Here is a 21,381-nt window from a genome sequence, read left to right on the forward strand (position 1 = left end):
AGATTCAGATTCACAATCCGACCGATTCAGATACAGTCGCACACCCAGTCGCGTATGTGGAACGACCGCCTCAGTCCCTCAGCCCCTCTCCGTCTCCCTCGCACCCTCAGCCCCGTCTCGCTCGCACCGACTCCCCTTCAGAGACTCGTTCGGTACGTATTTTCGTATTTAGCTGTAGCTACAGCCGTGCTGTACTGCGGTCTACAGAGCGAGATACTGGTGGACGAAAAACACGCGGGTCTGGTCGACTCGAGGAGTGCGCTTTTTCATCGGCAGAATTTCCGCTGTCACTTTCGTCGATTAGATAAGGCCATTTGGAACAACTCTGATATCATTTCGCCTATGAATGATTGTTGTAATTTTAAGGCCGTGTCCAATCTGTCGACTTGTTAAAAATTTATCTATTTATCTTTTTGCTGTAGATTTTTGTAAAAAAACAATTTAATTTTTTATAGTTTTCCTGAATATATGGCTAATATTCTTTTGTAGATGTTCATACACCATTTACAATTTTTGCCTAGCCTTCGCAAATATATATAATAAATTAAGCTCTAGGAGTTTTGTTATAACATAATATCATATCATATATCATATCATATCATATCATCATATCATTGCTTAATTAAGTTAATTCGTAGAAAAAACATATATAAATTTTTATACACAATACACTAAACATTTTGCAGTGTTTAAAAAATATATTTCTCATTCAAATCGCTTATAGCATTTATTTTTCCAAGATGCAATTATAAGAATCACAGCCAAATCAATTAGAAACAGTCAGTCTAAACAGAAGTTTTAAATAATAATGTACAAATATTAATATTAAATAAAAAAAATTTTGAATAAATTATACATATTGAATTTCCATACAAGAAAATTAATAGGTCTAATTCGTGTGATTTATATTTTCCAAACACTCTTCCATACTCTGTACGTTTCATTTTAAGTTCCTAGCAAACAAAGGTCTAAGTTTCAGATTTCCTTAATTAAATATTGAACAATTTAAATACCATTGCGGGGCAAAATGTTTTTCCAAAATTTCCCCATACCCACAACAAGTCAATAAAGTTTAAATATATAATTTTTTAACTAAAAACGGAGGAAACTACTATTATTTTAATGATTGCTTGCAGAAAATGTCCGGAAAAGCGCATATTAAAATGAAATACTTAAAAAATTTGAATGCCATTCGTGGGATAAATGTTTTTCCTAATCTTTCTCATACCCAGTAAACCCCATGTTAGTGATAAAACCATCCAAAATTCCACTGAAAAGCGGACAAAATATGTCGAAAGAGACTGTTCACAGCGAACCGCAGGCCAGTCAGGCCAAACCAAGACCAAGACCAGGCGGCCATGTTCAATGCTTTGACTCTGCGCTCTTGCCGTTCCACCTCCACCTCCATCTCCACGTCCATCTCCGCCTCCGCCTCCACCTCATCCGCCTCCTGTGCCGTCCATCTGCTCTGCTCTGGCGTGCTGTGTGTTCATATAACGAACGAACGAACCCAGCAGAGCCAAAGCAAAACCCACACACACTGCCACATTCGCCAGCCAGGCCAGATACACACCGATAGGGAAACGTTCTGTATCTGTGAGTGGCAGTGCTAGTGCCAGCAGCGCCAGCAGCGAGCGGCGAGCACACAGATACACAGATACTCGCCACGCACACAGCGACATCCAGCAGTTTGCCTGCGTTTGCGTCGTACTCGAGCTATATGGCGTATGGCCGTATGGCTCTGGGCTCTGGCATTCACTCTACGCTGTGTATTTCATATTGCAAAGGCAAAGGCAAAAGCTGTACTACGTACGCTCAAGCGACTTGGGCATTCAGTGCAAAGAAAATTTTATACAGTGAACGGAGCAGCAACTGAACCAAAATCGAGCAGATTTTTACCGATTTGCCGCAATTAAAACGCAAATTACGCGACATTTTCATACGGGTGAGTGTCAAGTGCTTCACTACGATTGATTCGTTATTGTTTAGCCTCAATTATCTGGCCAAATAATATTGCCACGATGGCCGTTTATTATATAAATTTTGCTAAATAAACCAAACGACCCAATTCTTTTTGTGCTGCCACGGCGTGGCCCATACACTCTACTACTTACTACTTGGGCCCACATAGAGCCAGAGCCAGAGCCACATTGCTTTCGCCTTTTGGTTAGGTGGCTTTAGCTTTCGTCCACATCGTGCTCGTATTGAATTGAAATTTTGAATGGAGGGCGCGCGCGAAATATTGACGGTTATTTTTTGAAATGCAGACGCGTCGGGTGTGCGAGCTGATTGGCTTAGCTGATTACTCAATCGATTTAAATGTAAATGTCAAATCAATATTGTAGGTTAAATATTTTCTGGAATGGCCAACAAAACTTTAGTTTGCCAACGAATTTCTAACGAACCGAATGATGGCCAAGGGGCGATGTTGATGGCGTTGGTGATGTGTAATTGGTAGTGCTGAAATAGGAGTGCTTTATTTTTTAATTTTTGCGGGACGAGGTGGGCGGTACAGGTGGGCGGCAGTGACGACGTTTTGGACGAGCTCTGGGGTATTAAATGGGATGGATAGGGCGGTGGGGGGTGGGGGGTGGTGTGTGCGGAGAGGGGAAAGCGGCGCCGCCAAATACTACTGGCAATTCGTTCTCACAGCTCCATGCTTTTTATATGAACAAACAGGGTACAGTCGCGGCAAAAATAGTCGGAACATGCGCGTCTCATTCAATTTTAGGGTGCTTGCTTTGCGATAAGCCTTGGTAGGGTTCGTACCGAGGTCGTTTTCAAGGGAAACTAAATTTTCAATTTTAGAAAATTTAAAAAAATATATATTTCCTCTGGGACAGCTTTAAAATGTTGTTTTGTAAGGTTCGCAGTCATATCTCAATTCACTTGAATAGCCCAAAACATGCACTTTCAATATTCTGTGCCTGTACTGTGCATGCGCTGTTCCTCTAATTGGAGGGCCCACCAGTGTGCGACCACGCAAATGTGTCCGCCTCGCGTGAGCCGTGCACACCCGAAGGCCCGCCACTGTGCGCATACAGTCGCCTACCCCCGATGTGCCCTGCTTGTTGGTTGGCTGGCCGGGTTGCTCGCCTCTCAGATACAGATACTTTTGCTTTGGCCTGCCTGTACGTACGTACTCCGTGCTATTTGATGGTCTCGCTGTTCGTTGTTCGTCGCCGTTCCTGCCTTGCTTTTGCTTTTGCTTCTGCTGTGTGCTGTGCTGTGTGCTGTGCTGTGTGCTGTGTGTGCTGTGTATGCCCCCTCTCTCTCTGCCGCTCGCCTCTATGTGTGTTTCTGTTTCGGTTTCGGTTCGGTTTGGTTGGGTTTCTGTATAGCTTGTATGGCCATTGCCTGGTACAGCTGCTTCAGTTGAATTTCAGTTCAGTTCGCTTGCCTATAGACGCTCGCAGTAGCAGTAGCAGCCAGCCAGGCAGCCAGCCAGCCAGCCAGCCCAGTACATTTTGTTCAGTTTCAGTCTCAGTTCAGTTCGTGCAAGGCAATTTTCACAGGCAAGCGCCAAGCACCTAGTATCCAGTATCCACTATCCAGTATTCGGTATCCAGTACAAGTATCTGAACAACGTTTCGGGCCAAGAAGAGCGCAGCAGAAGCACAGCGACAAGGCAAAGTACGTACGTAGATATGGGCATTTTTCATACGATTTTTGCACTTTGCTGGCCAGGCGCATTTACACTCGTCGTCAAATTAGTCGGTCAGGCATATTAATCTTCGACTCAAGTGAAATCATGTGCGCGTGAATATATTTATTCGGTTATGTACGAGTATTTACACATTTAATCGCCGTTTACAAGGCTTCAGCGAGTTTTTAGGCCTATGAGTGAATTTAAATCATGTGCTAGCTGGTAGTTTGCAGTGCGTTTTTGTATTTAAATAATTAATCACAACTAATGGTTGTTCCGTGATGAAATTGCAATATGGTTAATAATTGATAACAATTAGGTGCACATTAGCTTGATGTTCACTTTGGTTTTATGTTATACAAATTGAAAACCTTTTTTTTTAGTTTTCTTTAGCAGCAGTTTTTACATGAAGGCGAAAACGAAATTATAGGTAAAGCTAAAAGTTTAATTGATTAAATCGACGTTGACATGCAAATTAATGCTGATCTGTGAGGTAGTTTGATTTAACCACAATATTATTGAGTTAGTCAGTGTTTTGAAGGGTGAATGCGAAATCGCTGATTACAGCTTATAAGCGATTGGCTTATAAATTTGTTAATTTCATTATATTTAAAATTAACTTAATAACAAGCAGCTTACCTAAAAAACTGCAGCAAGAAACGAATTATTTGTAGGCTTACATTTCTACATCTTTTGTAACTGCATACTTCGATCAAGTTTCGGTTTGGCCAGTGTAGTTTGTTGTTGCCCGTGGAGCGTTCCCCAGTGCAAGTCACTTCCAGTCGCACCTGCTTGCTGGGGCTCTTGATTTCTGATCGGCTTTGGTTCTCGCCTTCGGGAATTGGCCACCCGCTGTCCACCCACCTGTCGCCGCCTGCGGCTTCTCTTGGCCACAGCCTGTAGGCCTGGCACTTTGCACTTTTCCACTTGGTCCTTGCGCGGCTAATCCTGCTTTGCTGGGGTAGTCAGGCGCACCTTTTGGCACACGATGCATTCCCGTATAATGTTTGCTGTACAGGAGCCTGGCTGATCCTGTTGGATCTGTACGCCTATTTGGGCAATCTTTCACCCTATTTTGACTCGTCATTTGATTGCTATTCGCTGAATTAGTTTTGTTCTTCCGCGTGACTGTCTTGTTGTTATTTTCTAGCGCTTTGCGTGCTGCACTCTCGAGTGCAGACTAAAAATGGCGCCAAAAGTTTTGTTACTCAGTCCCCCCACTGACTCACACACAAGCAGAAAAAAACCAACACACCGATAAGGAGAGAGAGAGGGCCAGCGCGATATAGCCGCTGAGCTACAGCTTCTAGGGGGCATTTACAGTTACGAAGCGCTTTTCGCGCCACTTTTGCGCTGCTTCGTGTTCCAAATCGAATGCAACTACGGGCTAATCTAACGCAGATAGCGCTAGTTGTTCTGAGGTCCGTCAAAGTCACCCACCGGCGATCATACCCGCTCTTCTCAGCTTTCTGATATCACATTGTGCGCCGCGCTATCGCTGCTAGTGGAGCTCCAAAGGGCTACTACCTTTAATCCAGACTCTTGAATGCATCATCAACCTTAGTTTTAGTTTTATTATTTTTCGAAAAAAACATACCTTAAATGTTTGAAATCCGTCCATTGGCAAGAATTAATCCTGCCATGACATTGATATTCTGTGTAATTTATGAATAGAAGCATGGCGCCATCTAGCGTTCCACTTTCAATCTGCTTGGCTAACGTGTTGACCTACCTACCCTTTGATTTGCGCCACGACTGTACTGTACACTGTGCGAAACCGGAGCGGCAGAAGGAAGGCCCATTAAGCGAGCGCATTAACGGCCTTATGTATCCCCTCGTTAAAAGTCACCACTGTGCGTTCCACGCTCTCCAGCGAAAAACACATAGAGGCCATCCAGTGCGCAAATCCCTGGGAAAGTATCTACCCTAAAATGCTGGTTCTGCGCACAAGCTTCCTGCTGCAGGCAAGCCAATACTTCGTTGGGTTTTGCTGGGCGGTTTGGGTGGTTTCGGATGGACTCGGTGGTTCGGTGGCACGGCGGCACGGTGGCACGGTGGCACGGTGGTTGCTATTTGTACTGGTGGTGCTGCACGGAAAGTCTCTCCTCCGGCCGGGTGGCATTAAAAACACACGCCATAAACACATAGAGGCGACCAGATAAGCGTTGTCAGTTGTCTCTCAGTTGACGTCAACGCGACGCCGCTGCCTCATTTGCTGCTGCAGTCGCTGCCGCTGCCGCTGCCGCTGCTGCTGCCACTGCCAATGCCGCCGTCGCTGCCTCCGTCGACGCACTGCTTTTCAATTTTAGATCGGCAAAATGACAGTTGTGCTGTATTTTCCACTGAAAAGGATTTGCGTTTTTTGCCGCAGCTCCTTATTTTGTATTCCGTTTAATATGCTTTGTGCGCCTTTTGTGTGGGTTCTGTTTGTCGTTAGTCTGGGTTTTCATTATGCCACATGCACAAGTGGCAGCCGCAACACGCTGCGTATGCGTAATGTGCCGTGTTGCCAACGCTGCGTATGCGTAATGCTGCTGAATAATAGAAGAACATGGATGTGTTGCCAGTCAACTAGCGAAATTATGAGCTCAACTTATGAACAATAATTTTTTTTATAGTTATATAGTAAAGTATTTTGTTATCGTTCTTTTGGTTCATAAGTTTCCTAGTATTTCCTATGCAAACTATATTGAAATATTGTTATAACTTCATTTATCTTTGATTCTTGAGAATTCAGCATTTGTGTGATGTGCATCATAAAGCTAGGAAGTACAGTTTATAAGCAGGGGTCTCTTAAAATAAGCGTTAAACTTTGTTATGACTCGAAATTGCTTTCAGCAAGCTCGCAGTGCAGAACAACAGATACAGATATGTACGAGTATATTTACGCAGCCAACTATGCACATACAATCGCACCAATGGGAAATGGTTTTCGCTTTCGATTTTCTAGGTGGACCCCCACTTGCAAAGGAAAATATACATATCTATATATATGTGTATATAGATACAGAGGGGGAGAATAGGGCGCTGGAATCCTGGCTGCTTCACGTGTTGCCGCAATGTGCGGAGCCTCGTCCGCCAGCCATCATCCGTGTATCTGGTGGACGCGTGTGTCTGTGTCTAGCAACAATTTTGCCGCCGTTTTCCTGTTGCACCCGGACACAGGATACGCAGATACGAATATGTATGTGAGAGGTGGGAGTGGGACATATCCCCCAGCCGTTGGCCAAACGATGGTGTTGTGCAATCTGCAATGTGCGATGTGCGATGGCGGCTGCCTGATTGATGCGCCACTCGTCCAGCCATCTCCTGCCTCCCACTCGGCTTCTCAGGTCGCAGATTCCTTCGCTTTCGAGTCGTTTGTTAACCCAATTCACGTTGTTATGCTCCTCCGTCGGCTCCCCTTTTCCCTGCCCCCGCGATGTCGACTGCGATGTGGATGTGGATGTGGATGTCGATGTCGATGTCTCGTTGTCGTGCATTTTGCGCTGAATTCCTGGATTTGGGTCAAGTGCATGGCTCATGGCTCATGGCTGTTGTTTTGGGGGGCAGAGTGTCGTCGTCGACGTCGTCGTCGTCATCGTTGTCGCCTCATTTGCATGCCCATCTCCCAGCTGATTTGCTAAGGCGCTGGGGCTCTTTAAAGTCCGGTGCAAAAACAAAGAGTCACTCACTAGTGGTCATTGACCTCTGTGTATATGTAAATGCAAGTCTTATGTGGTGGCCCATTAAGTACATATGTACAAGAAATCGACACCCGCAATTAATTGGAAATATTGCTGCCATAAATAGCCATTATGTGGGGGGTTATATAAAGCCGCAAGGATTATGTATCAAAAGTATTTCATTTGCGTTGCCGGCAACGGGCGGCAAAAAGGGGCGGGGTCAAAGCCAGGGGTCGTTTCACCGCGACCGGCATATTTAATTAATGCCTGCCCAAAATGCAATTATTGCAAAAGGAAAACATATGCAGTTGTCTGTGATTTAAATTAAGCCCAATTGCGAACAGTTGTTGCTTGCCTCAGGGAAATTTTAAATTAGAATTTTAAATAAGAAATACTTAAACTGATTTTTAAATATATATTTATCAAGTCTTTATTATGATTTTTCAATGAATACTTTGTCCTCTTGCAGCTGCTTAAGTGCTCAGCCTAGATATATTCCGTGCAAGCAGTCGAATTAGACCAGAAAAATGAGTGGAGATCGCCCGAAGCGTCCTCTTTCCGCCTACATGCTGTGGCTCAACGAGACCCGCGAACAGATCAAGAAGGATAATCCCGGCAGCAAGGTGACAGACATCGCCAAGCGGGGCGGAGAGCTCTGGCGCGGATTGAAGGATAAGACCGTAAGTAGAGGCAACACGCCGATGCAAATGGCAATACGATTACTGATTCCGGGGGGGTGTTATCGCTACCTTTTCGCAGGAGTGGGAGCAGAAGGCCATCAAAATGAAGGAGGAGTACAACAAGGCGGTGAAGGAGTACGAGGCCAATGGCGGCACCGATTCGGGAGCGCCCAAGAAGCGAAAGAAGGCGGCCGCCAAGCCCGCCAAGAAGGCCAAGAAGAAAGAGTCCTCCGAGGAGGAGGAGGAGGACGAGAGCGAGTAGACGGTTGCAGCCACCGAAATGGGCAACGTTTTTCTGCATAAGTTTTAAAATACATTTTATTAATGTAATTTTTTAAGTGACAAAAAAAGAAAACCCACAAAAATGAAAACCAAGAAAAAAACCTAATTAAAAACCAAACAACAAAAAAATATGAAAAAAACAAAGAAAAACCGAATTAAGACCTTAAATCTTTAAATATGCACTAAATCCATAAACATGCGAACACACACACAGATACACACATGCCAACACACAGCATAAACCATAAAGACTAAGTTAAAGATGTGAAGGATCACACACACATTATTTCCAGTCATCTGTTCTTTATATTCTAGGTTTGTACGTATAAATGTATCTATATGTATGACACTCCCCCCCCACAAAAACACATACAGCCCACTGCCCCCAAAAGGGGGGATTCCCCGCGCCCCCTTTAGCCACTTTCGATCGCGTCAAGTTATTTGAATTTTGAGTCCCTCGATTCGAGAGCAAAAAGTTATATATATATACATACATTTTAAACCGTATACATAAATATATATTTAAATATATATTATGTAATTTAAAAAGGAAAACAAAAAACCAATATTACAAATATGTAATTGTGAATGTAGAGCTGAATGGAATATTTAAAAAAAAATATATATAAAAATTCTGAAAACTCAAGGTTTTGAATTGAATTTACTTTGGTGTTTGGGAGCTGGATAAGTTTTTATTCACAGCAAACTTGAGCGGTACAAGTTAATTGAAAGGTAATCATTTATAAAAGTATTAAGTAATTTATTTAAATATTAATTTTGAGGACAGATATAAATATTTGAGCAGTTTTGTTTTAAAAAATATTCACTTCATTATTCGCTCCTTTTAAGTTTGGATCACTTTCAATAGCTCTTGCACCACTGTAGCTGAAACAAGCAAAGAGCGCCTGCGTTAAAATTGTTTGGACTAACTAAACAGACGTACCGCGTTTCGCTGACCAGTTTATCTTCCCCTGCATCGACAGCTGGTGACTTTCTGTCTAGGATCGAGGTCCTCCGCCGAAAAATAGGTTCACCATAAAAGTAGTGAAAGTAAGTTTAGAGGTAGTGCTACCGACACAACTCACAGGAGTGTTAAATAAAAGCAAACACTTTAGTGGCAATTAAATACCTGTAGTGGTCCAGGTAAATTTTTCACCAATTTTCAACCACCTGTTGACTTTCCTTATCAGCACCAAAAGAAAAGCCAGCAGTGGAAATACGAATGGCGCACTACAAGTTGCAACAGCTGGAAAAATCAATAGTGCGTGGACCGTATGAATAGACAAAAGTAATAAGCTGAGTAGATAACACCCGATAGGGTCAAGTGCACTGCGATTCGCGTGTCCACCCAGCACATTAATCATACGCCGTGTGCAACACGCACCGCGCTAAACTCGTTTCTTTCCCCTGCTTAATTACAGGCTAACGACCCTGAACTCTTCGCTGACACTGAACTTGTCCGCTGGCAGGTCGGTCACCACCATGTCCAGCATGGCACGTTTTCGGAAGGTAAGCCATATCCAATCCTGTATAGTATATATAATATATTTCTGGACCTATACTAATGAAATTGAATGTAATGAAACTAATGTAATGGTACGTTCAAAATAGGAAATGCAAGAAGGAAATCTTGTTATTTAAACATCATGAAATCCTTACAGAGATAATTATGCTTTAATTATTACTTCTGGCTGAATAATTTGGTTTCTTATCAGTGTTAGATCCCTAAAAGCCAGGAGCACAAGATGTATTGTGTTTATAACTTGTTGTCCATTTGCTGTTAGTAAATACAAGGAATATTTTTACTGTGACCTTCACTTTCAATAGGATTAGCAGGCAAAGTTGAATGGCCCCAGGCAGGACTTCCGTTCAAGGATCTTGAGAAGTAGAGTCCACGACCCTGTGTTTTAATACTCCTTCTGCTTCCATAATAGCTGGATAGTTTGGTGGATGAGCTTTTGGCGTTACAGCGACTCCAAGCCGCCGATGTGCGGGTGTCTCGAGCAATTGCCATGCGAGGCACACAAACTGTCCCCCGCTTTTGTTGTTTTTATTGCATTTGCGTGCTGGTTCGCCTTGTTTTTATTTGCGTGTATTTCTAAAACCGACCCTCAATCGCCTGAACGTGCGGCTCGTTCGCTCATTTGCTCATTTGCAGGTGAATCGCCAAAGTGAGAAGCTCGAACCGGAGGCGAGTGCATCGCTGCTAAAGTCATCCCCGAATATATTGGAGAACTTTGCCTACGACGAGTTCCAGCCGCCGCAGGCGAATCACCCGCTTCTCAAGCGGATGGCCACCTCACCCGTCGCTCCATCCGGCTCCCAGAGCAGCTCGTCCTCCACTTCATCGTCGCAGAAGGAGCCCAAGTTCTGCGACACACTGGAGCGACATGCCTTCATGCGGAATGTTATCAACCAGCAGCCGGAGAGCACGCGCCGCTACTCGAGTCCGGGCGAAAAGGAGGCCCAGGTGCGGCGCAGTCTGGAGGAGATCACCAAGGATCTGAAGGAGATCGAGCAGTTCGTCAGTGCCACCGAGGAGCTCATGCAGAGGGAGAAGGAGCAGGAGCAGATGCTGTACTCCAACAAGGAGAACAAGTGCCCCAGTCCGGTGAAGAGGGTTACCTATAAAATAAATGCCTACAAGGCGCCGCCCAGAAGACATCGTCCTGGAAGTCCGCGGTTCTACCACTCCAGATTGTACTTTAGGAATGGGAAAATTGGATGTGTGGACTCCACGGAGCATCAGAACAATGTGGGCGCCACTCACGCTCTGGTCAAGCACATACTGCATCATGAGAAGCCCCTAGTAAGTCCGGATAGTGTGAGGAGAGTGCTCGAGCAGGAGAGCTTCGAAATGGTTCCTCTACCAGGAGCTGTTCCCGAGGTCGTACCCGATCCCATTGCCATTCAGCGGGCGGAGGAACTGGCCGCAGCCACGGGCCAGGTGGTTCTGCCCAAGGAGGAGGAGGAGGAGAAGAACTCACCACTGCATCAAGTCCAAGTCCAACCTGACATCGACGAGGACGAACAGGATGTGCAGATATGTTACAACGAATCGCCGGAACTTCAAAATGAAGATCGAAACGAACGAACCCAAAGGACACCCTCGATAAACGAGAGCGAGATAGTGGCTGTTGATGAGCCGAACACGGAAATGAACTCGGATGTGGATCACCGCAAGCCTAGCAGTGCTGGTAGCTTGGACTCCCAGGGTCAGCAGTTCCTCCGCGATCAGGTCCGTCATCTGGTTCGACGCTTTACGGCCAGGGCAAATAAGGTCAAGTCGCGGATCGAGCTGCCACCAACTCCTTCGTCCAGCAGCACGGTCAGTTCGCCATCTCCGCCTCCGACCAAGAGTCTGCATCCTTCTCCGCAGCACAAGGTGCGTCTGGTGCCAGCAGGCCAATCGCCCCATCGCGGCAGACTCTTCGAAGCGGACACTCCCAGGTCCAATGTGTGGCTCTGCTCCAGCTTGTGCGGCGCCAATAATGATGAGCGTACCCTAGATCCCCAGGGCAAGATCTACATCTCCTGGCTATGCGTTGTGTCGCTATCGTTCCTTTATAACGCCTGGGTAATCCCGCTGCGTGCCTCGTTTCCCTTTCAGACCAAGGAGAACACCAATATCTGGCTGGCCTGTGACTTTTGTGCTGACATTATATACCTACTGGATGTGGTCTTCTTCAAGCATCGGGTTATGTACCTCTTTGAGGGATTTTGGGTGAAAAACAAGAACCTCACCAGGAAGAACTACATGCGAAAACTGCAGTTTAAGGTGGGCTAACTCACAATTAAATTGAAAATGCAAACTACAAATTTGTAACTCGAATTCCAGTTGGATCTTCTGGCCCTTCTTCCGCTGGAGCTATTATACTTTAAGCTCGGAACACACGCGGTTTGGCTGCGTTTTCCCCGGTTCTTCAAGATTCAGAGCTTCTGGGAGGTGTTTCGCCTTTTGGATCGAGTCATATCTTCTCCACATTTCGTAAGATATTTCTAGTATCCCCAAACATGGCGTGTAACTAAACATATCACTTCCAATATATAGGTTCGAGTGGCCAAAACCCTAACCTACATGCTCTACATGATCCACATCACGGCTGCTCTCTACTACGCCTATAGTGACTACCAGGGACTGGGACAGAATCGTTGGGTCTTCAGCGGCAAGGGTCATCCCTACGTAAGGTGTTTCGCGTTTGCCACCAAGACGGCCACTTCGATAGGAAAAAATCCCAAACCGGAACGGCAGGGAGAGTACGTCTTCATGACGGTGGCCTGGCTAATGGGCGTTTTTGTATTCGCTCTGCTCATCGGTCAGATCAGGGACATCATCTCGACAGCCACTAGGAACAAGCATGAGTATCGCCAGCTGGAGGATGAGACACTGGAGTACATGCGACGCCTCAATCTCTCCCAGGAGGTGCAGTCAAGGGTCAAGATGTGGTTCCAGTTTACATGGGAACAGCAGCGCACGTTGGGTTCGTAGAAATGGAATACTTTTCAGATGCAACAACTTATTTCGATTATATATTGTGCAGATGAATCTAACATATTGGATGCTTTGCCCATTAATTTGAAAACCGATATCGCCATCTCCGTGCACATCCAAACGCTCTCCAAGGTACAACTCTTTGCTGATTGCGAAGAGGCCTTACTCAGAGACTTGGTTCTAAAACTAAGGGCAGTCACATTTCTGCCAGGAGATTTCGTTTGCCGCAAGGGCGAGGTGGGCAGAGAGATGTATATCGTGAAACTTGGACAGGTTCAAGTGATGGGTGGTCCCAGTAGCGATGTAGTGCTAGCCACTTTAACCGAAGGTTCCGTTTTCGGGGAGATCAGTCTGCTTGGAATCAATGGGGCGGATCGCAGAACGGCAGATGTCCGATCCAAAGGCTACTCCAACTTGTTCGTGCTGTCCAAGTCGGATCTTAACGAGGTCATTGCTTACTATCCCAATGCCCAGGCGATTCTCAAGAAGCGTGCACGCCAACTAATGCGGAAAAATGCAGCCAGGGAGCGGGAAGAGGAGCGAGAGCGAGCACGCAGTGCCCTCCAGGCAGATGTGGTTATCGGGAATCCCAAAACACCAGAGACGGCGCCGAAACTTCTGCAGACAGTTATCCAGGCGCTGCCGTTTGAATCGCCCGCCGTGGTGCTCATCACGAGAGGTTCGAAGCGGATGCGCCGTAAGCGCCAATCCGTACAGATGGAGACCATTGTGGAGCCCAAGATGGAGGTCACAGGCGCCGCCGAATCGCATGATCAAAAGAGTTTGAAGCCGGGTCGATGTTCGCCAGATTTGCTATCTTCCATACAGCAAGAGCTGAAGTCTAAGCACAAGTTTATCAACCTCACGGATTCGGAGAAGGCGCTGATCAGTCAATCGGCTAACAATTCCCTGGAGGACATGAAGGTGGTGGATCTCTAAGAGTTCATAGCCAATTCCATATTATTTGTCTAACTATTGTCACAAAATATTCTGCGATATAAACTTTGTGTGTATAACATTTGAATTTAACTAGTTACTTGGCTGAAATGCAGATAGCACCGCTTCCACAATTGTAGGAACCTCTGCCATGGCACCGTTTCCAGTATCCCCGCACATCAGAGTCTTGGAGATGCAGGGTATCTCTTTATAGCCCCAACTTATCAGCTTGTCGATCTGCTCTCGAGTTATTGGATGGTCGTACATACGAGTATTCATCGCAGGTGCGAAGAGCAGCGGCTTCTGAAGGTCCCATGCCCGCACCACACACATGACGATATTATCGCAAATCCCCTGTAATAAACGCAGACATTAAAATATTCTGTGTGTCCAAAATGTGGTCTTAAACTTACGGTGGCCATTTTGGACAGAGAGTTAGCGCTGAGGGGGGCAATCACCAGCAAATCCGCCCACTTGCCTAGGTCTATATGCAGCACGGGATCTCCTCGCTTGTTCCAGGTGATCCACTCGTCGCGATTGTGGTAAATGGGTACTACAATATTTAAAATAATGCTCGTTATCCTTTAAATTACCCTTATATGGCCGGAGATTAGGACAACGCACCATTTTCGGGAATTTGCTCCAGTTCAAAGAAGTGCTTGGCTGATTCGGTAATAAGTACTTTCAGGTGGAACTTGAAGGGCAGGCGCTCGTCGGAGAGCTCCCGGATTAACTGGGCTAACTTAATGGTGGCCACACTTCCGGTGGCCGCTATCATCACATTACGTTCGGGTTTCATGGTTCTTTCTCAATGCCGGCTACTGCTTCTGGACCTCCGGAGCTTTTTTATCGCTCTTGGTGCTCTGGTCGTGAAAGCCCAATTTGGACCACTCGGTTTTCTCCATAAGATTGTTGTCCATGCGGCAGGCCAGATAATTCCGGGCGTCCTGGCGGCACTGGCTCGTATCCTGGGCGTTCTTGCGGAGACAACTGGCGTAGAGCAGGAATTGTTTCTTGCAGAGACCCTCGTGGTCCAGAGGAAAGGAACCCTTCTCGGGCGGCGTGGGCACGAACTTCTTCTGGCTGTAGATCTGAGAAGTCATTTGAGAATAGTTCTGCGCGCTTCTTATCTTAATTCATTGATAAAATATGACTTTAAATTACGAAATAATTGTGTAAATAACCGGTTAGTGTGACCAGAGGGAGTTGAGAACCAGAAATTGGCAAATTACAAAGTTCACTTTGAATTCTTATGTGAATTAAAATAGGGCGAATAATATATAATTTTAATATTGGGATAAGGTTTCAAGTTAAATTGGTAATAACTCATTTAAATACCCATAAGTTCGATTTTTATAGAAGTATTACTGATATTGATACGCCTTGTATGTTGATAATTTATATGTTGAAATGATAATAATACTAAACTCAATAGTAAACGAATAAAGTAATACAGTTGATTAAGTGATAAGTAAGTGCAGTTGGAGGGAATAAACCCAGCAATGCAGATTTCCTCTGTTTTCCAAGCAACCCAAATCACAGTTTCCCAGTCAGTCACTTCCATTGGAAGGAGTACCCCTATGTGACAGCTGTCACACGTGCCAGTGATAAAAAATCCCGCACACCCTCCATCCAAACGCGTTAGTGTGTCGTTTTTTCGTAGCAGGCTATGTCGTTGGGCAACGCAGGGCGAATTGCTGTCTGTTGGTTTGTAGAAAAATTGTTTTTGGTGACACAGAGGGTCAACTCTACTACATGGTGTTGGTAAATTTCAAAACAGGACTGTTCTGACCGTGGGTGGCGTGTACGCATTTGTGCTGTCCAAGAGATCCGTTGAGAACCGGCGTTACGAGAGCATGCGAGTGCGTGAGCGCATGAGGAAAGCAAACCAAGGGGATTACGACTCAACTGCAGCATCGGACAGGCGATTCGACTACTAACCGGTAGCACCCGCATCCAGTCTCTAGAGCCCAGCAGAAATAAACCCACAACACGATGGCATTGCCCCAGATCAGCTCCGCCGACCAGGCCAAGCTGCAGATGATGCAGGAGATGGAGATCGAAATGATGTCCGATTTATATAACCGCATGACGAACGCTTGCCACAAGAAGTGCATACCGCCCCGCTACTCCGAATCGGAGTTGGGTGAGTAGCCATATTATATAGACAGTTGTACCTGGGAATATCCACACACTATCATTTAGAAAAGTGCCTAGGCCCTTACTCTTCACTGTAACTTTATTACGAAATTCAAACAGAAATCCTGAAACTTGCACCACAATCTCACACTTATCATTCCAATGCTTTCCGCAACCTACAGGCAAAGGCGAGATGGTGTGCATCGATCGTTGTGTGGCCAAATACCTGGACATTCATGAGAAGATCGGCAAGAAGCTGACGGCCATGTCCATGCAGGACGAGGAGCTGATGAAGAAGATGTCTAGTTAACCTGGCAACCATTAACCCACACTTCCGCTTAACCAATGTGCATTTTTGAAGCGCTACGATTGTTAGAGGTACATGTACAAAACACCCAGTTGTAGAAAATAAACCACAGATTTATGTGTGCTACATAATATCAGACCTTGTTGACACACATTCAATGCTTTCAAAAGGTGGTGATAAAACGCGACATTTCCGGCAGCATGACACTCAGGTCCTCAATGTTGTTCTCCAGCGAACTCTCGTCCGTCGAGTCCAATTCGCTGGTCCGCACGCTGTTCGCCCAGTCGGAGGAGTCTATGTCCTGTCCCGCCCATTGCGCCTGATCCTCCTGTTGCTCCTGGGTGTTGAGGCTAGCTCGACTGGTGAGACCATCACATATCGCGGCGGGATCTGACGGCAGCTCCACATAAAGGTTCGTCTGACGCTGAAAAATTCCAAGAAATTCAACTAAAAGAAACACAATGGTTGATTTGGAGCCTGACCAAAGCGATTAGCTGTAGATCACGGTGCAGGCTGATGGGATTCTTGGACAGGTTGAGCATGTGAAGAGTGCGCAGCTCCTCAAGCTGTGACCTCGTCGGCAGCTCGTCAATACAATTTTCGTTGAGGAAAACGAACCGCAGCTTATGCATAGCCATCAATACCCTAGGTAGTCGCCGCAAACGATTCCCCTTCAGATTCAGATGCACCAAGTTTCCCAGCAGCGCCATGGTCAATGGCACATCGCTGAGTTCGCAGCCCTCGGCTGTGAGCCAACGAAGCGAGGATAGAGCCCCAATGGCATCAGGCAACTTCTTTAAGGGATTTCCCCGTACGCCCAGCGTCTCGAGGTGTTCACAGTTGCGAATTTCATTGGGCAGCTCCAGAAGTCCGGTTTTATTGCACCAGAAGGTCTCCAGCTGGGTGAGGTATCCAATTTCTGGCGGCAAGCAACTAATGCTATTGCAGCTGATGTTGAGGAACTTCAGCTGGACCAAACGACAGATGCAGAGCGGGAATTCATCCAGTTTATTGTAGTCCAACGTGAGGACTTGCAGTCGCGTCAAACTGCCAATGGAGGATGGAATCTGTTAATGGATTGCGAGTCTATTATTTGATTGGCTATCTTGTGCACTTGTTTCCACCTTTGTTAGCTTGTTTTGGTTGAGGAAGAGCTTCATCAGCGTCTCGCACTTCTCGATAATGTCCGGAACCTCAGCGATTTGGTAGTGGGACAGATTTAGGGAGAACGCCTTCTTGTAGATGGCATCCTCGCAGTTGGCCAGCACGTAGTTGTTGCGGAAAAACTGACAAACCTTCTCCATGTCGCCTTTAATAAGTGTTTACTTCTGCAGTACTCGAATTTGGTAGTCCTGGATTCCAAACTATTTCACTCTTCTGAAAACCTACTATGTTTTTGGTGCTAGTAGCTTTGTTTTCAGGGCTCGAATTTTGTAGTTTCGAACTGTCGCCTCTTTTGCGCATTTTTTTCGTTTGTTTTGAGTGCATATTATATAACGATTCTGGGAGTCTATATATGCACAAAAATCTCTGAGAGCCTGCTCCCATTTATCGCACTCTCTGCTCGCCTTCTCTTCCCAAGCTAGTGAACTAAATTTAACAATTTCATTAGCTGGCTAAAAGCATGCGCAAAATGCTAGATATTGCCAATGGGGTAGTTCTATTTTAAAATTGTTACATTGTAATGTTTGTCGTGTAAGGAGAGCTCAACATGCGTTCTCACATCTCACATCACCCATGCTCAAATGCTAATTGGCCAAAGCTCGTCTCTCTGCCGGCTTGTATAAATTGATTTCAAATTACGGAGTCGCTCTCAGTTAATATTGAGCTCAGTGGCTGGAAAGTGCATCATGCGATCGTATATCTTACTTGTTTTCATAGTGAGCACTCTGTTGTTCGCCGGTAAGTCGCGTGTGGGAACCACTAGAACCGCGAAATCTGTACAACTCTCTGTTTTCCATCAGTGACAAATGCGCAGCAGAATTATGATGGACAAAATGGACCCCATGAGTTTGGAACACCTGGAAGTGGCATTTACATACGGGGGCAGAACGAAGGACCCTACACAGTCCGCGAAGTGGAAGGCACCTTCCAAAACTCACCCTCAAACGGCCAACATTCCTACACTGATGAGCATGGAAATACTTATACCCATTCTTCAACTGCAACTGCCAAGAGTTTGGCTTCTTCACCCTGGGGCTTCAGCATGGGTGGTGTTCTCGTTTTGCTTATGAGTTTAATAACCATTTAATTGCCTGCTCCAATTGCAAAAGTTCCAATTAATTAATTTGACACATCGTTTTCTAGTTCACTCCCACGAGAATTTATTTCTTCAACGTTTTTTTCCTTCCACGTTTCTGCACCTTTATTTATATGCTATTTTTTTGGTTCACCTTTCTTTGCTTCACGTTATACACCAACTATTTAGCTATTAAGCAAATAAATAAAAAACATATAAACTATTTATAGTTGTTTTGAAAAGTGCGCCATTTTCAGTATCGATAGGTAAAGCACGTAAGAGAGTGATTATTACGCGATATGAGAAGAATGCAAAAGCTATTCGCATTGAGTTCCACTGCGCTCTAACTTATCTTAAAAATCAGGTCAATTATTATTATTAAATATATATTAGAATTGAATATTATAATTATTTTTATTCATGTTTCCAATAAAAAGAGGAGGTTAGCGAAACGTAACCAGAAACGTAACATTCAGCCAGCTATCGATAGTTGCGGCAAAATGCAGCGCTGACTTTGCCATTCGCACAAAAGGAGCCACAGGTACAACGACGAAAGCGGCTGCATTACATTATTATTATTATATTATTTTCCCGCTCCGTGGGCATACAATTTAAACCGAAATTTGAGCCCGATCAGCTGTATTAAATTGAGTCGCGCATAATTCACCGGAGTCCACACCAGACCATCTGCAAGATGGACCAAATGCTCAGCCCCAACTTCTCGATTCCGAGCATCGGAACGCCGCTCCACCAGATGGAAGCGGACCAGCAGATAGTGGCCAATCCTGTGTACCATCCTCCGGCTGTTTCGCAGCCGGATCCGTTAATGCCGGCCCCCGGTTCCAGCGTCGTGCAGCACCAGCAACAACAACAGCAGTCGGACGCCAGTGGTGGATCCGGTCTCTTTGGCCACGAACCATCTCTCCCACTGGCCCACAAGCAGATGCAGAGCTACCAGCCATCGACCTCCTATCAGCAGCAGCAGCTACAGAGTCAGGCGCCCGGCGGCGGTGGGAGCACACCGCAGTCTATGATGCAGCCACAGACGCCGCAGAGCATGATGGCCCACATGATGCCAATGAGTGAGCGGAGTGTGGGCGGTTCGGGAGCCGGAGGGGGCGGCGATGCCCTGAGCAACATCCACCAGACGATGGGCCCCTCCACGCCGATGACACCAGCCACACCAGGTTCTGCTGATCCCGGTATTGTCCCACAACTTCAGAACATCGTGTCCACGGTTAATCTGTGCTGCAAACTGGACCTCAAGAAAATCGCATTGCATGCGAGAAACGCCGAGTACAATCCTAAACGATTTGCGGCAGTGATTATGCGTATCCGAGAGCCCCGGACCACCGCCCTGATCTTCAGTTCCGGCAAGATGGTGTGCACGGGAGCAAAGAGTGAGGACGACTCCAGACTGGCAGCGAGGAAGTATGCGCGCATCATCCAAAAGCTCGGTTTCCCTGTAAGACAAGGCTTCGCTTCTGTACTCCATTTCAAACGAATCTCTAACGCTTTCTCCCACGCAGGCAAAGTTCCTTGACTTTAAGATTCAAAACATGGTCGGCTCCTGCGATGTCAAGTTCCCCATCCGCTTGGAAGGCCTGGTGCTGACCCATTGCAACTTCAGCAGCTACGAACCGGAGCTATTTCCCGGCTTGATCTATCGTATGGTGCGACCCCGCATCGTGCTCCTCATCTTCGTGTCGGGAAAGGTGGTACTCACGGGCGCCAAGGTGCGGCAGGAGATCTACGACGCCTTCGACAAGATATTCCCCATTTTGAAGAAGTTCAAGAAGCAGTCATAAATAGGATAGCGCTTTATTAGTTCTGTACGTGTACGTTTTAAGGTCGGTAGTTCTGGAAGTCTGATCATATGAGTGGGAGCAGCCTGGCGAGCAGCTCCGATCGAGAATAAACCACAAAGTAATTTAGCTGTACGGACAGGCTTTTATTTTTTTCCGTTAATTACTATTCGTAGAAATTTAGACAAGGACTATGAACGCGAATGAGGTTCCTACAGGCACTGAGCCATCAGGCCGCCAACATTGTCGAACTCGATCTTCTCCGTAATGTTCTTTGTCTTGATCTTGTCGTCCTGCATGGCCACGACGACCAGTCCCTGGCCCTGGTGCTTCCAGCCGTTGCGCTTAATCCAGCTCTCCAGCGTAGAGTCCTCGATGCCGCCGAGCAGCTCCTTCAGCAGGTCCTTGCGAATTGTCTGGAACGTGGTACTCACCACATGCGAGACGAACTTGCGAATGGAATCGTGGAAGCCGGCGATGTGGCGGAACATGTTGCGGTTCACCTCGGCCCGCTGCCAGAAGAGGGTGAAGTCCGCCCGCTCCAGGATGTCGGCGAGATCGATGATTGTCTGCACATTCTCGTCCTTCATCTGCTGGGGCAGCAGCAGGCACTTGGCCATCACGAAATCCGTGTGCGGCAGGCTGGTCAGCGACTTCAGCAGAATCGTGTACGTAATGTCGATGTTCAGCATGTGCGGGTTGAATTGGTACAGCTTCAGCACGGCCAGGTTGGCCTCCAGATCGTAGGTGTTGTTCTTCGCCTGATCCTGCACATAGGCCTCCAGTGTTTTCAGATGATCCGGGTTGTAGCTGCGGAAAAAGCGAGGTTATGTTCTTGCTGCGAACTCTGACACGGTGAATTTGTCCAGCGCTTACCGCTCGATGCAGCCCAGCATCTCCTGGATGGTCTGGCTCTGTCCGTTTTCCATTTTCACGAGGTGCGACATTTTGAACGACTAATTTGTGTGGAATTCGCAAGTTGACGTCGTGTTTTTTATTTTAATAAAGAACGACTCGGTGTTACCGCACTGCGAAACACACATTTGCCGATGCAAACAAACCGAATACGGTCATACTGCGTGTGACTGCACAAAGGGGATTCCTGAATTCCATTTCAAAATTAACGTTACGCGAATAAAATATTACAATTTAAAAACCAGTTTATTTCGAAAGTTAATTAACAATCGAAC

General features: G+C 46.1%; 10 protein-coding genes across 13 annotated transcripts; 6 read left to right on the forward strand and 4 right to left on the reverse strand.

The window, feature by feature from the left end:
* Positions 1-1,629: 1,629 nt before the first annotated feature.
* On the forward strand, positions 1,630-8,486 carry LOC6548304 (high mobility group protein Z). 3 transcript variants are annotated; one of them, XM_001975066.3, is made up of 3 exons: positions 1,630-1,945; positions 7,781-7,991; positions 8,071-8,486. In XM_001975066.3, exons 2-3 carry the CDS (start codon positions 7,839-7,841, stop codon positions 8,251-8,253), a joined length of 336 nt encoding a protein of 111 aa, XP_001975102.1. In that variant the 5' UTR covers positions 1,630-1,945; positions 7,781-7,838; the 3' UTR covers positions 8,254-8,486. The 3 variants fall into 3 exon arrangements, with proteins under 3 accessions (XP_001975102.1, XP_026836075.1, XP_026836074.1); XM_026980274.1 differs by lacking the exon at positions 1,630-1,945 and adding an exon at positions 3,332-3,637; XM_026980273.1 differs by lacking the exon at positions 1,630-1,945 and adding an exon at positions 3,332-3,633.
* A 716-nt stretch (positions 8,487-9,202) lies between these two features.
* On the forward strand, positions 9,203-13,783 carry LOC6548303 (cyclic nucleotide-gated cation channel beta-1). 2 transcript variants are annotated; one of them, XM_026980201.1, is made up of 6 exons: positions 9,203-9,323; positions 9,695-9,782; positions 10,432-12,051; positions 12,112-12,261; positions 12,325-12,754; positions 12,815-13,783. In XM_026980201.1, the coding sequence occupies exons 2-6, from the start codon at positions 9,756-9,758 to the stop codon at positions 13,702-13,704; spliced, it is 3,117 nt and encodes a 1,038-aa protein (XP_026836002.1). In that variant the 5' UTR covers positions 9,203-9,323; positions 9,695-9,755; the 3' UTR covers positions 13,705-13,783. The 2 variants fall into 2 exon arrangements, with proteins under 2 accessions (XP_026836002.1, XP_001975101.1); XM_001975065.3 differs by lacking the exon at positions 9,203-9,323 and having other exon boundaries at positions 9,645-9,782.
* Positions 13,702-14,920, reverse strand: LOC6548302 (phosphopantothenoylcysteine decarboxylase). The gene is made up of 3 exons (XM_001975064.3): positions 14,326-14,920; positions 14,115-14,254; positions 13,702-14,055 (listed from the first exon to the last, which is right to left on the reverse strand). The coding sequence occupies exons 1-3, from the start codon at positions 14,498-14,500 to the stop codon at positions 13,795-13,797; spliced, it is 576 nt and encodes a 191-aa protein (XP_001975100.1). The 5' UTR covers positions 14,501-14,920; the 3' UTR covers positions 13,702-13,794.
* LOC6548301 (cytochrome c oxidase assembly protein COX19) lies at positions 14,514-14,806 on the reverse strand. Its single transcript, XM_001975063.3, has one exon. The coding sequence runs from the start codon at positions 14,802-14,804 to the stop codon at positions 14,520-14,522; it is 285 nt and encodes a 94-aa protein (XP_001975099.1). The 5' UTR covers positions 14,805-14,806; the 3' UTR covers positions 14,514-14,519.
* Positions 14,921-15,306: 386 nt separating the features above from the next.
* Positions 15,307-15,694, forward strand: LOC26526063. Its single transcript, XM_015157245.2, has 2 exons — positions 15,307-15,408; positions 15,482-15,694. Exons 1-2 carry the CDS (start codon positions 15,371-15,373, stop codon positions 15,639-15,641), a joined length of 198 nt encoding a protein of 65 aa, XP_015012731.1. The 5' UTR covers positions 15,307-15,370; the 3' UTR covers positions 15,642-15,694.
* LOC6548300 (mitochondrial import inner membrane translocase subunit Tim10) lies at positions 15,346-16,260 on the forward strand. The gene is made up of 3 exons (XM_001975062.3): positions 15,346-15,408; positions 15,482-15,847; positions 16,023-16,260. Exons 2-3 carry the CDS (start codon positions 15,697-15,699, stop codon positions 16,148-16,150), a joined length of 279 nt encoding a protein of 92 aa, XP_001975098.1. The 5' UTR covers positions 15,346-15,408; positions 15,482-15,696; the 3' UTR covers positions 16,151-16,260.
* LOC6548299 (plant intracellular Ras-group-related LRR protein 7) lies at positions 16,187-17,797 on the reverse strand. The gene is made up of 3 exons (XM_001975061.3): positions 17,272-17,797; positions 16,630-17,214; positions 16,187-16,571 (listed from the first exon to the last, which is right to left on the reverse strand). Exons 1-3 carry the CDS (start codon positions 17,449-17,451, stop codon positions 16,311-16,313), a joined length of 1,026 nt encoding a protein of 341 aa, XP_001975097.1. The 5' UTR covers positions 17,452-17,797; the 3' UTR covers positions 16,187-16,310.
* A 114-nt stretch (positions 17,798-17,911) lies between these two features.
* LOC6548298 (immune-induced peptides) lies at positions 17,912-18,609 on the forward strand. The gene is made up of 2 exons (XM_001975060.3): positions 17,912-18,049; positions 18,112-18,609. The coding sequence occupies exons 1-2, from the start codon at positions 17,998-18,000 to the stop codon at positions 18,396-18,398; spliced, it is 339 nt and encodes a 112-aa protein (XP_001975096.1). The 5' UTR covers positions 17,912-17,997; the 3' UTR covers positions 18,399-18,609.
* Positions 18,610-18,870: 261 nt separating this feature from the next.
* Positions 18,871-20,326, forward strand: LOC6548186 (TATA-box-binding protein). Its single transcript, XM_001975059.3, has 2 exons — positions 18,871-19,851; positions 19,916-20,326. The coding sequence occupies exons 1-2, from the start codon at positions 19,081-19,083 to the stop codon at positions 20,192-20,194; spliced, it is 1,050 nt and encodes a 349-aa protein (XP_001975095.1). The 5' UTR covers positions 18,871-19,080; the 3' UTR covers positions 20,195-20,326.
* On the reverse strand, positions 20,317-21,260 carry LOC6548185 (eukaryotic translation initiation factor 3 subunit K). Its single transcript, XM_001975058.3, has 2 exons — positions 21,068-21,260; positions 20,317-21,001 (listed from the first exon to the last, which is right to left on the reverse strand). The coding sequence occupies exons 1-2, from the start codon at positions 21,136-21,138 to the stop codon at positions 20,404-20,406; spliced, it is 669 nt and encodes a 222-aa protein (XP_001975094.1). The 5' UTR covers positions 21,139-21,260; the 3' UTR covers positions 20,317-20,403.
* Between the last annotated feature and the right edge of the window lie 121 nt (positions 21,261-21,381).

The sequence above is a fragment of the Drosophila erecta genome, unplaced genomic scaffold (assembly GCF_003286155.1).
Source record: "Drosophila erecta strain 14021-0224.00,06,07 unplaced genomic scaffold, DereRS2 tig00000092-arrow-pilon, whole genome shotgun sequence".
Classification (NCBI taxonomy): domain Eukaryota; kingdom Metazoa; phylum Arthropoda; class Insecta; order Diptera; family Drosophilidae; genus Drosophila; species Drosophila erecta.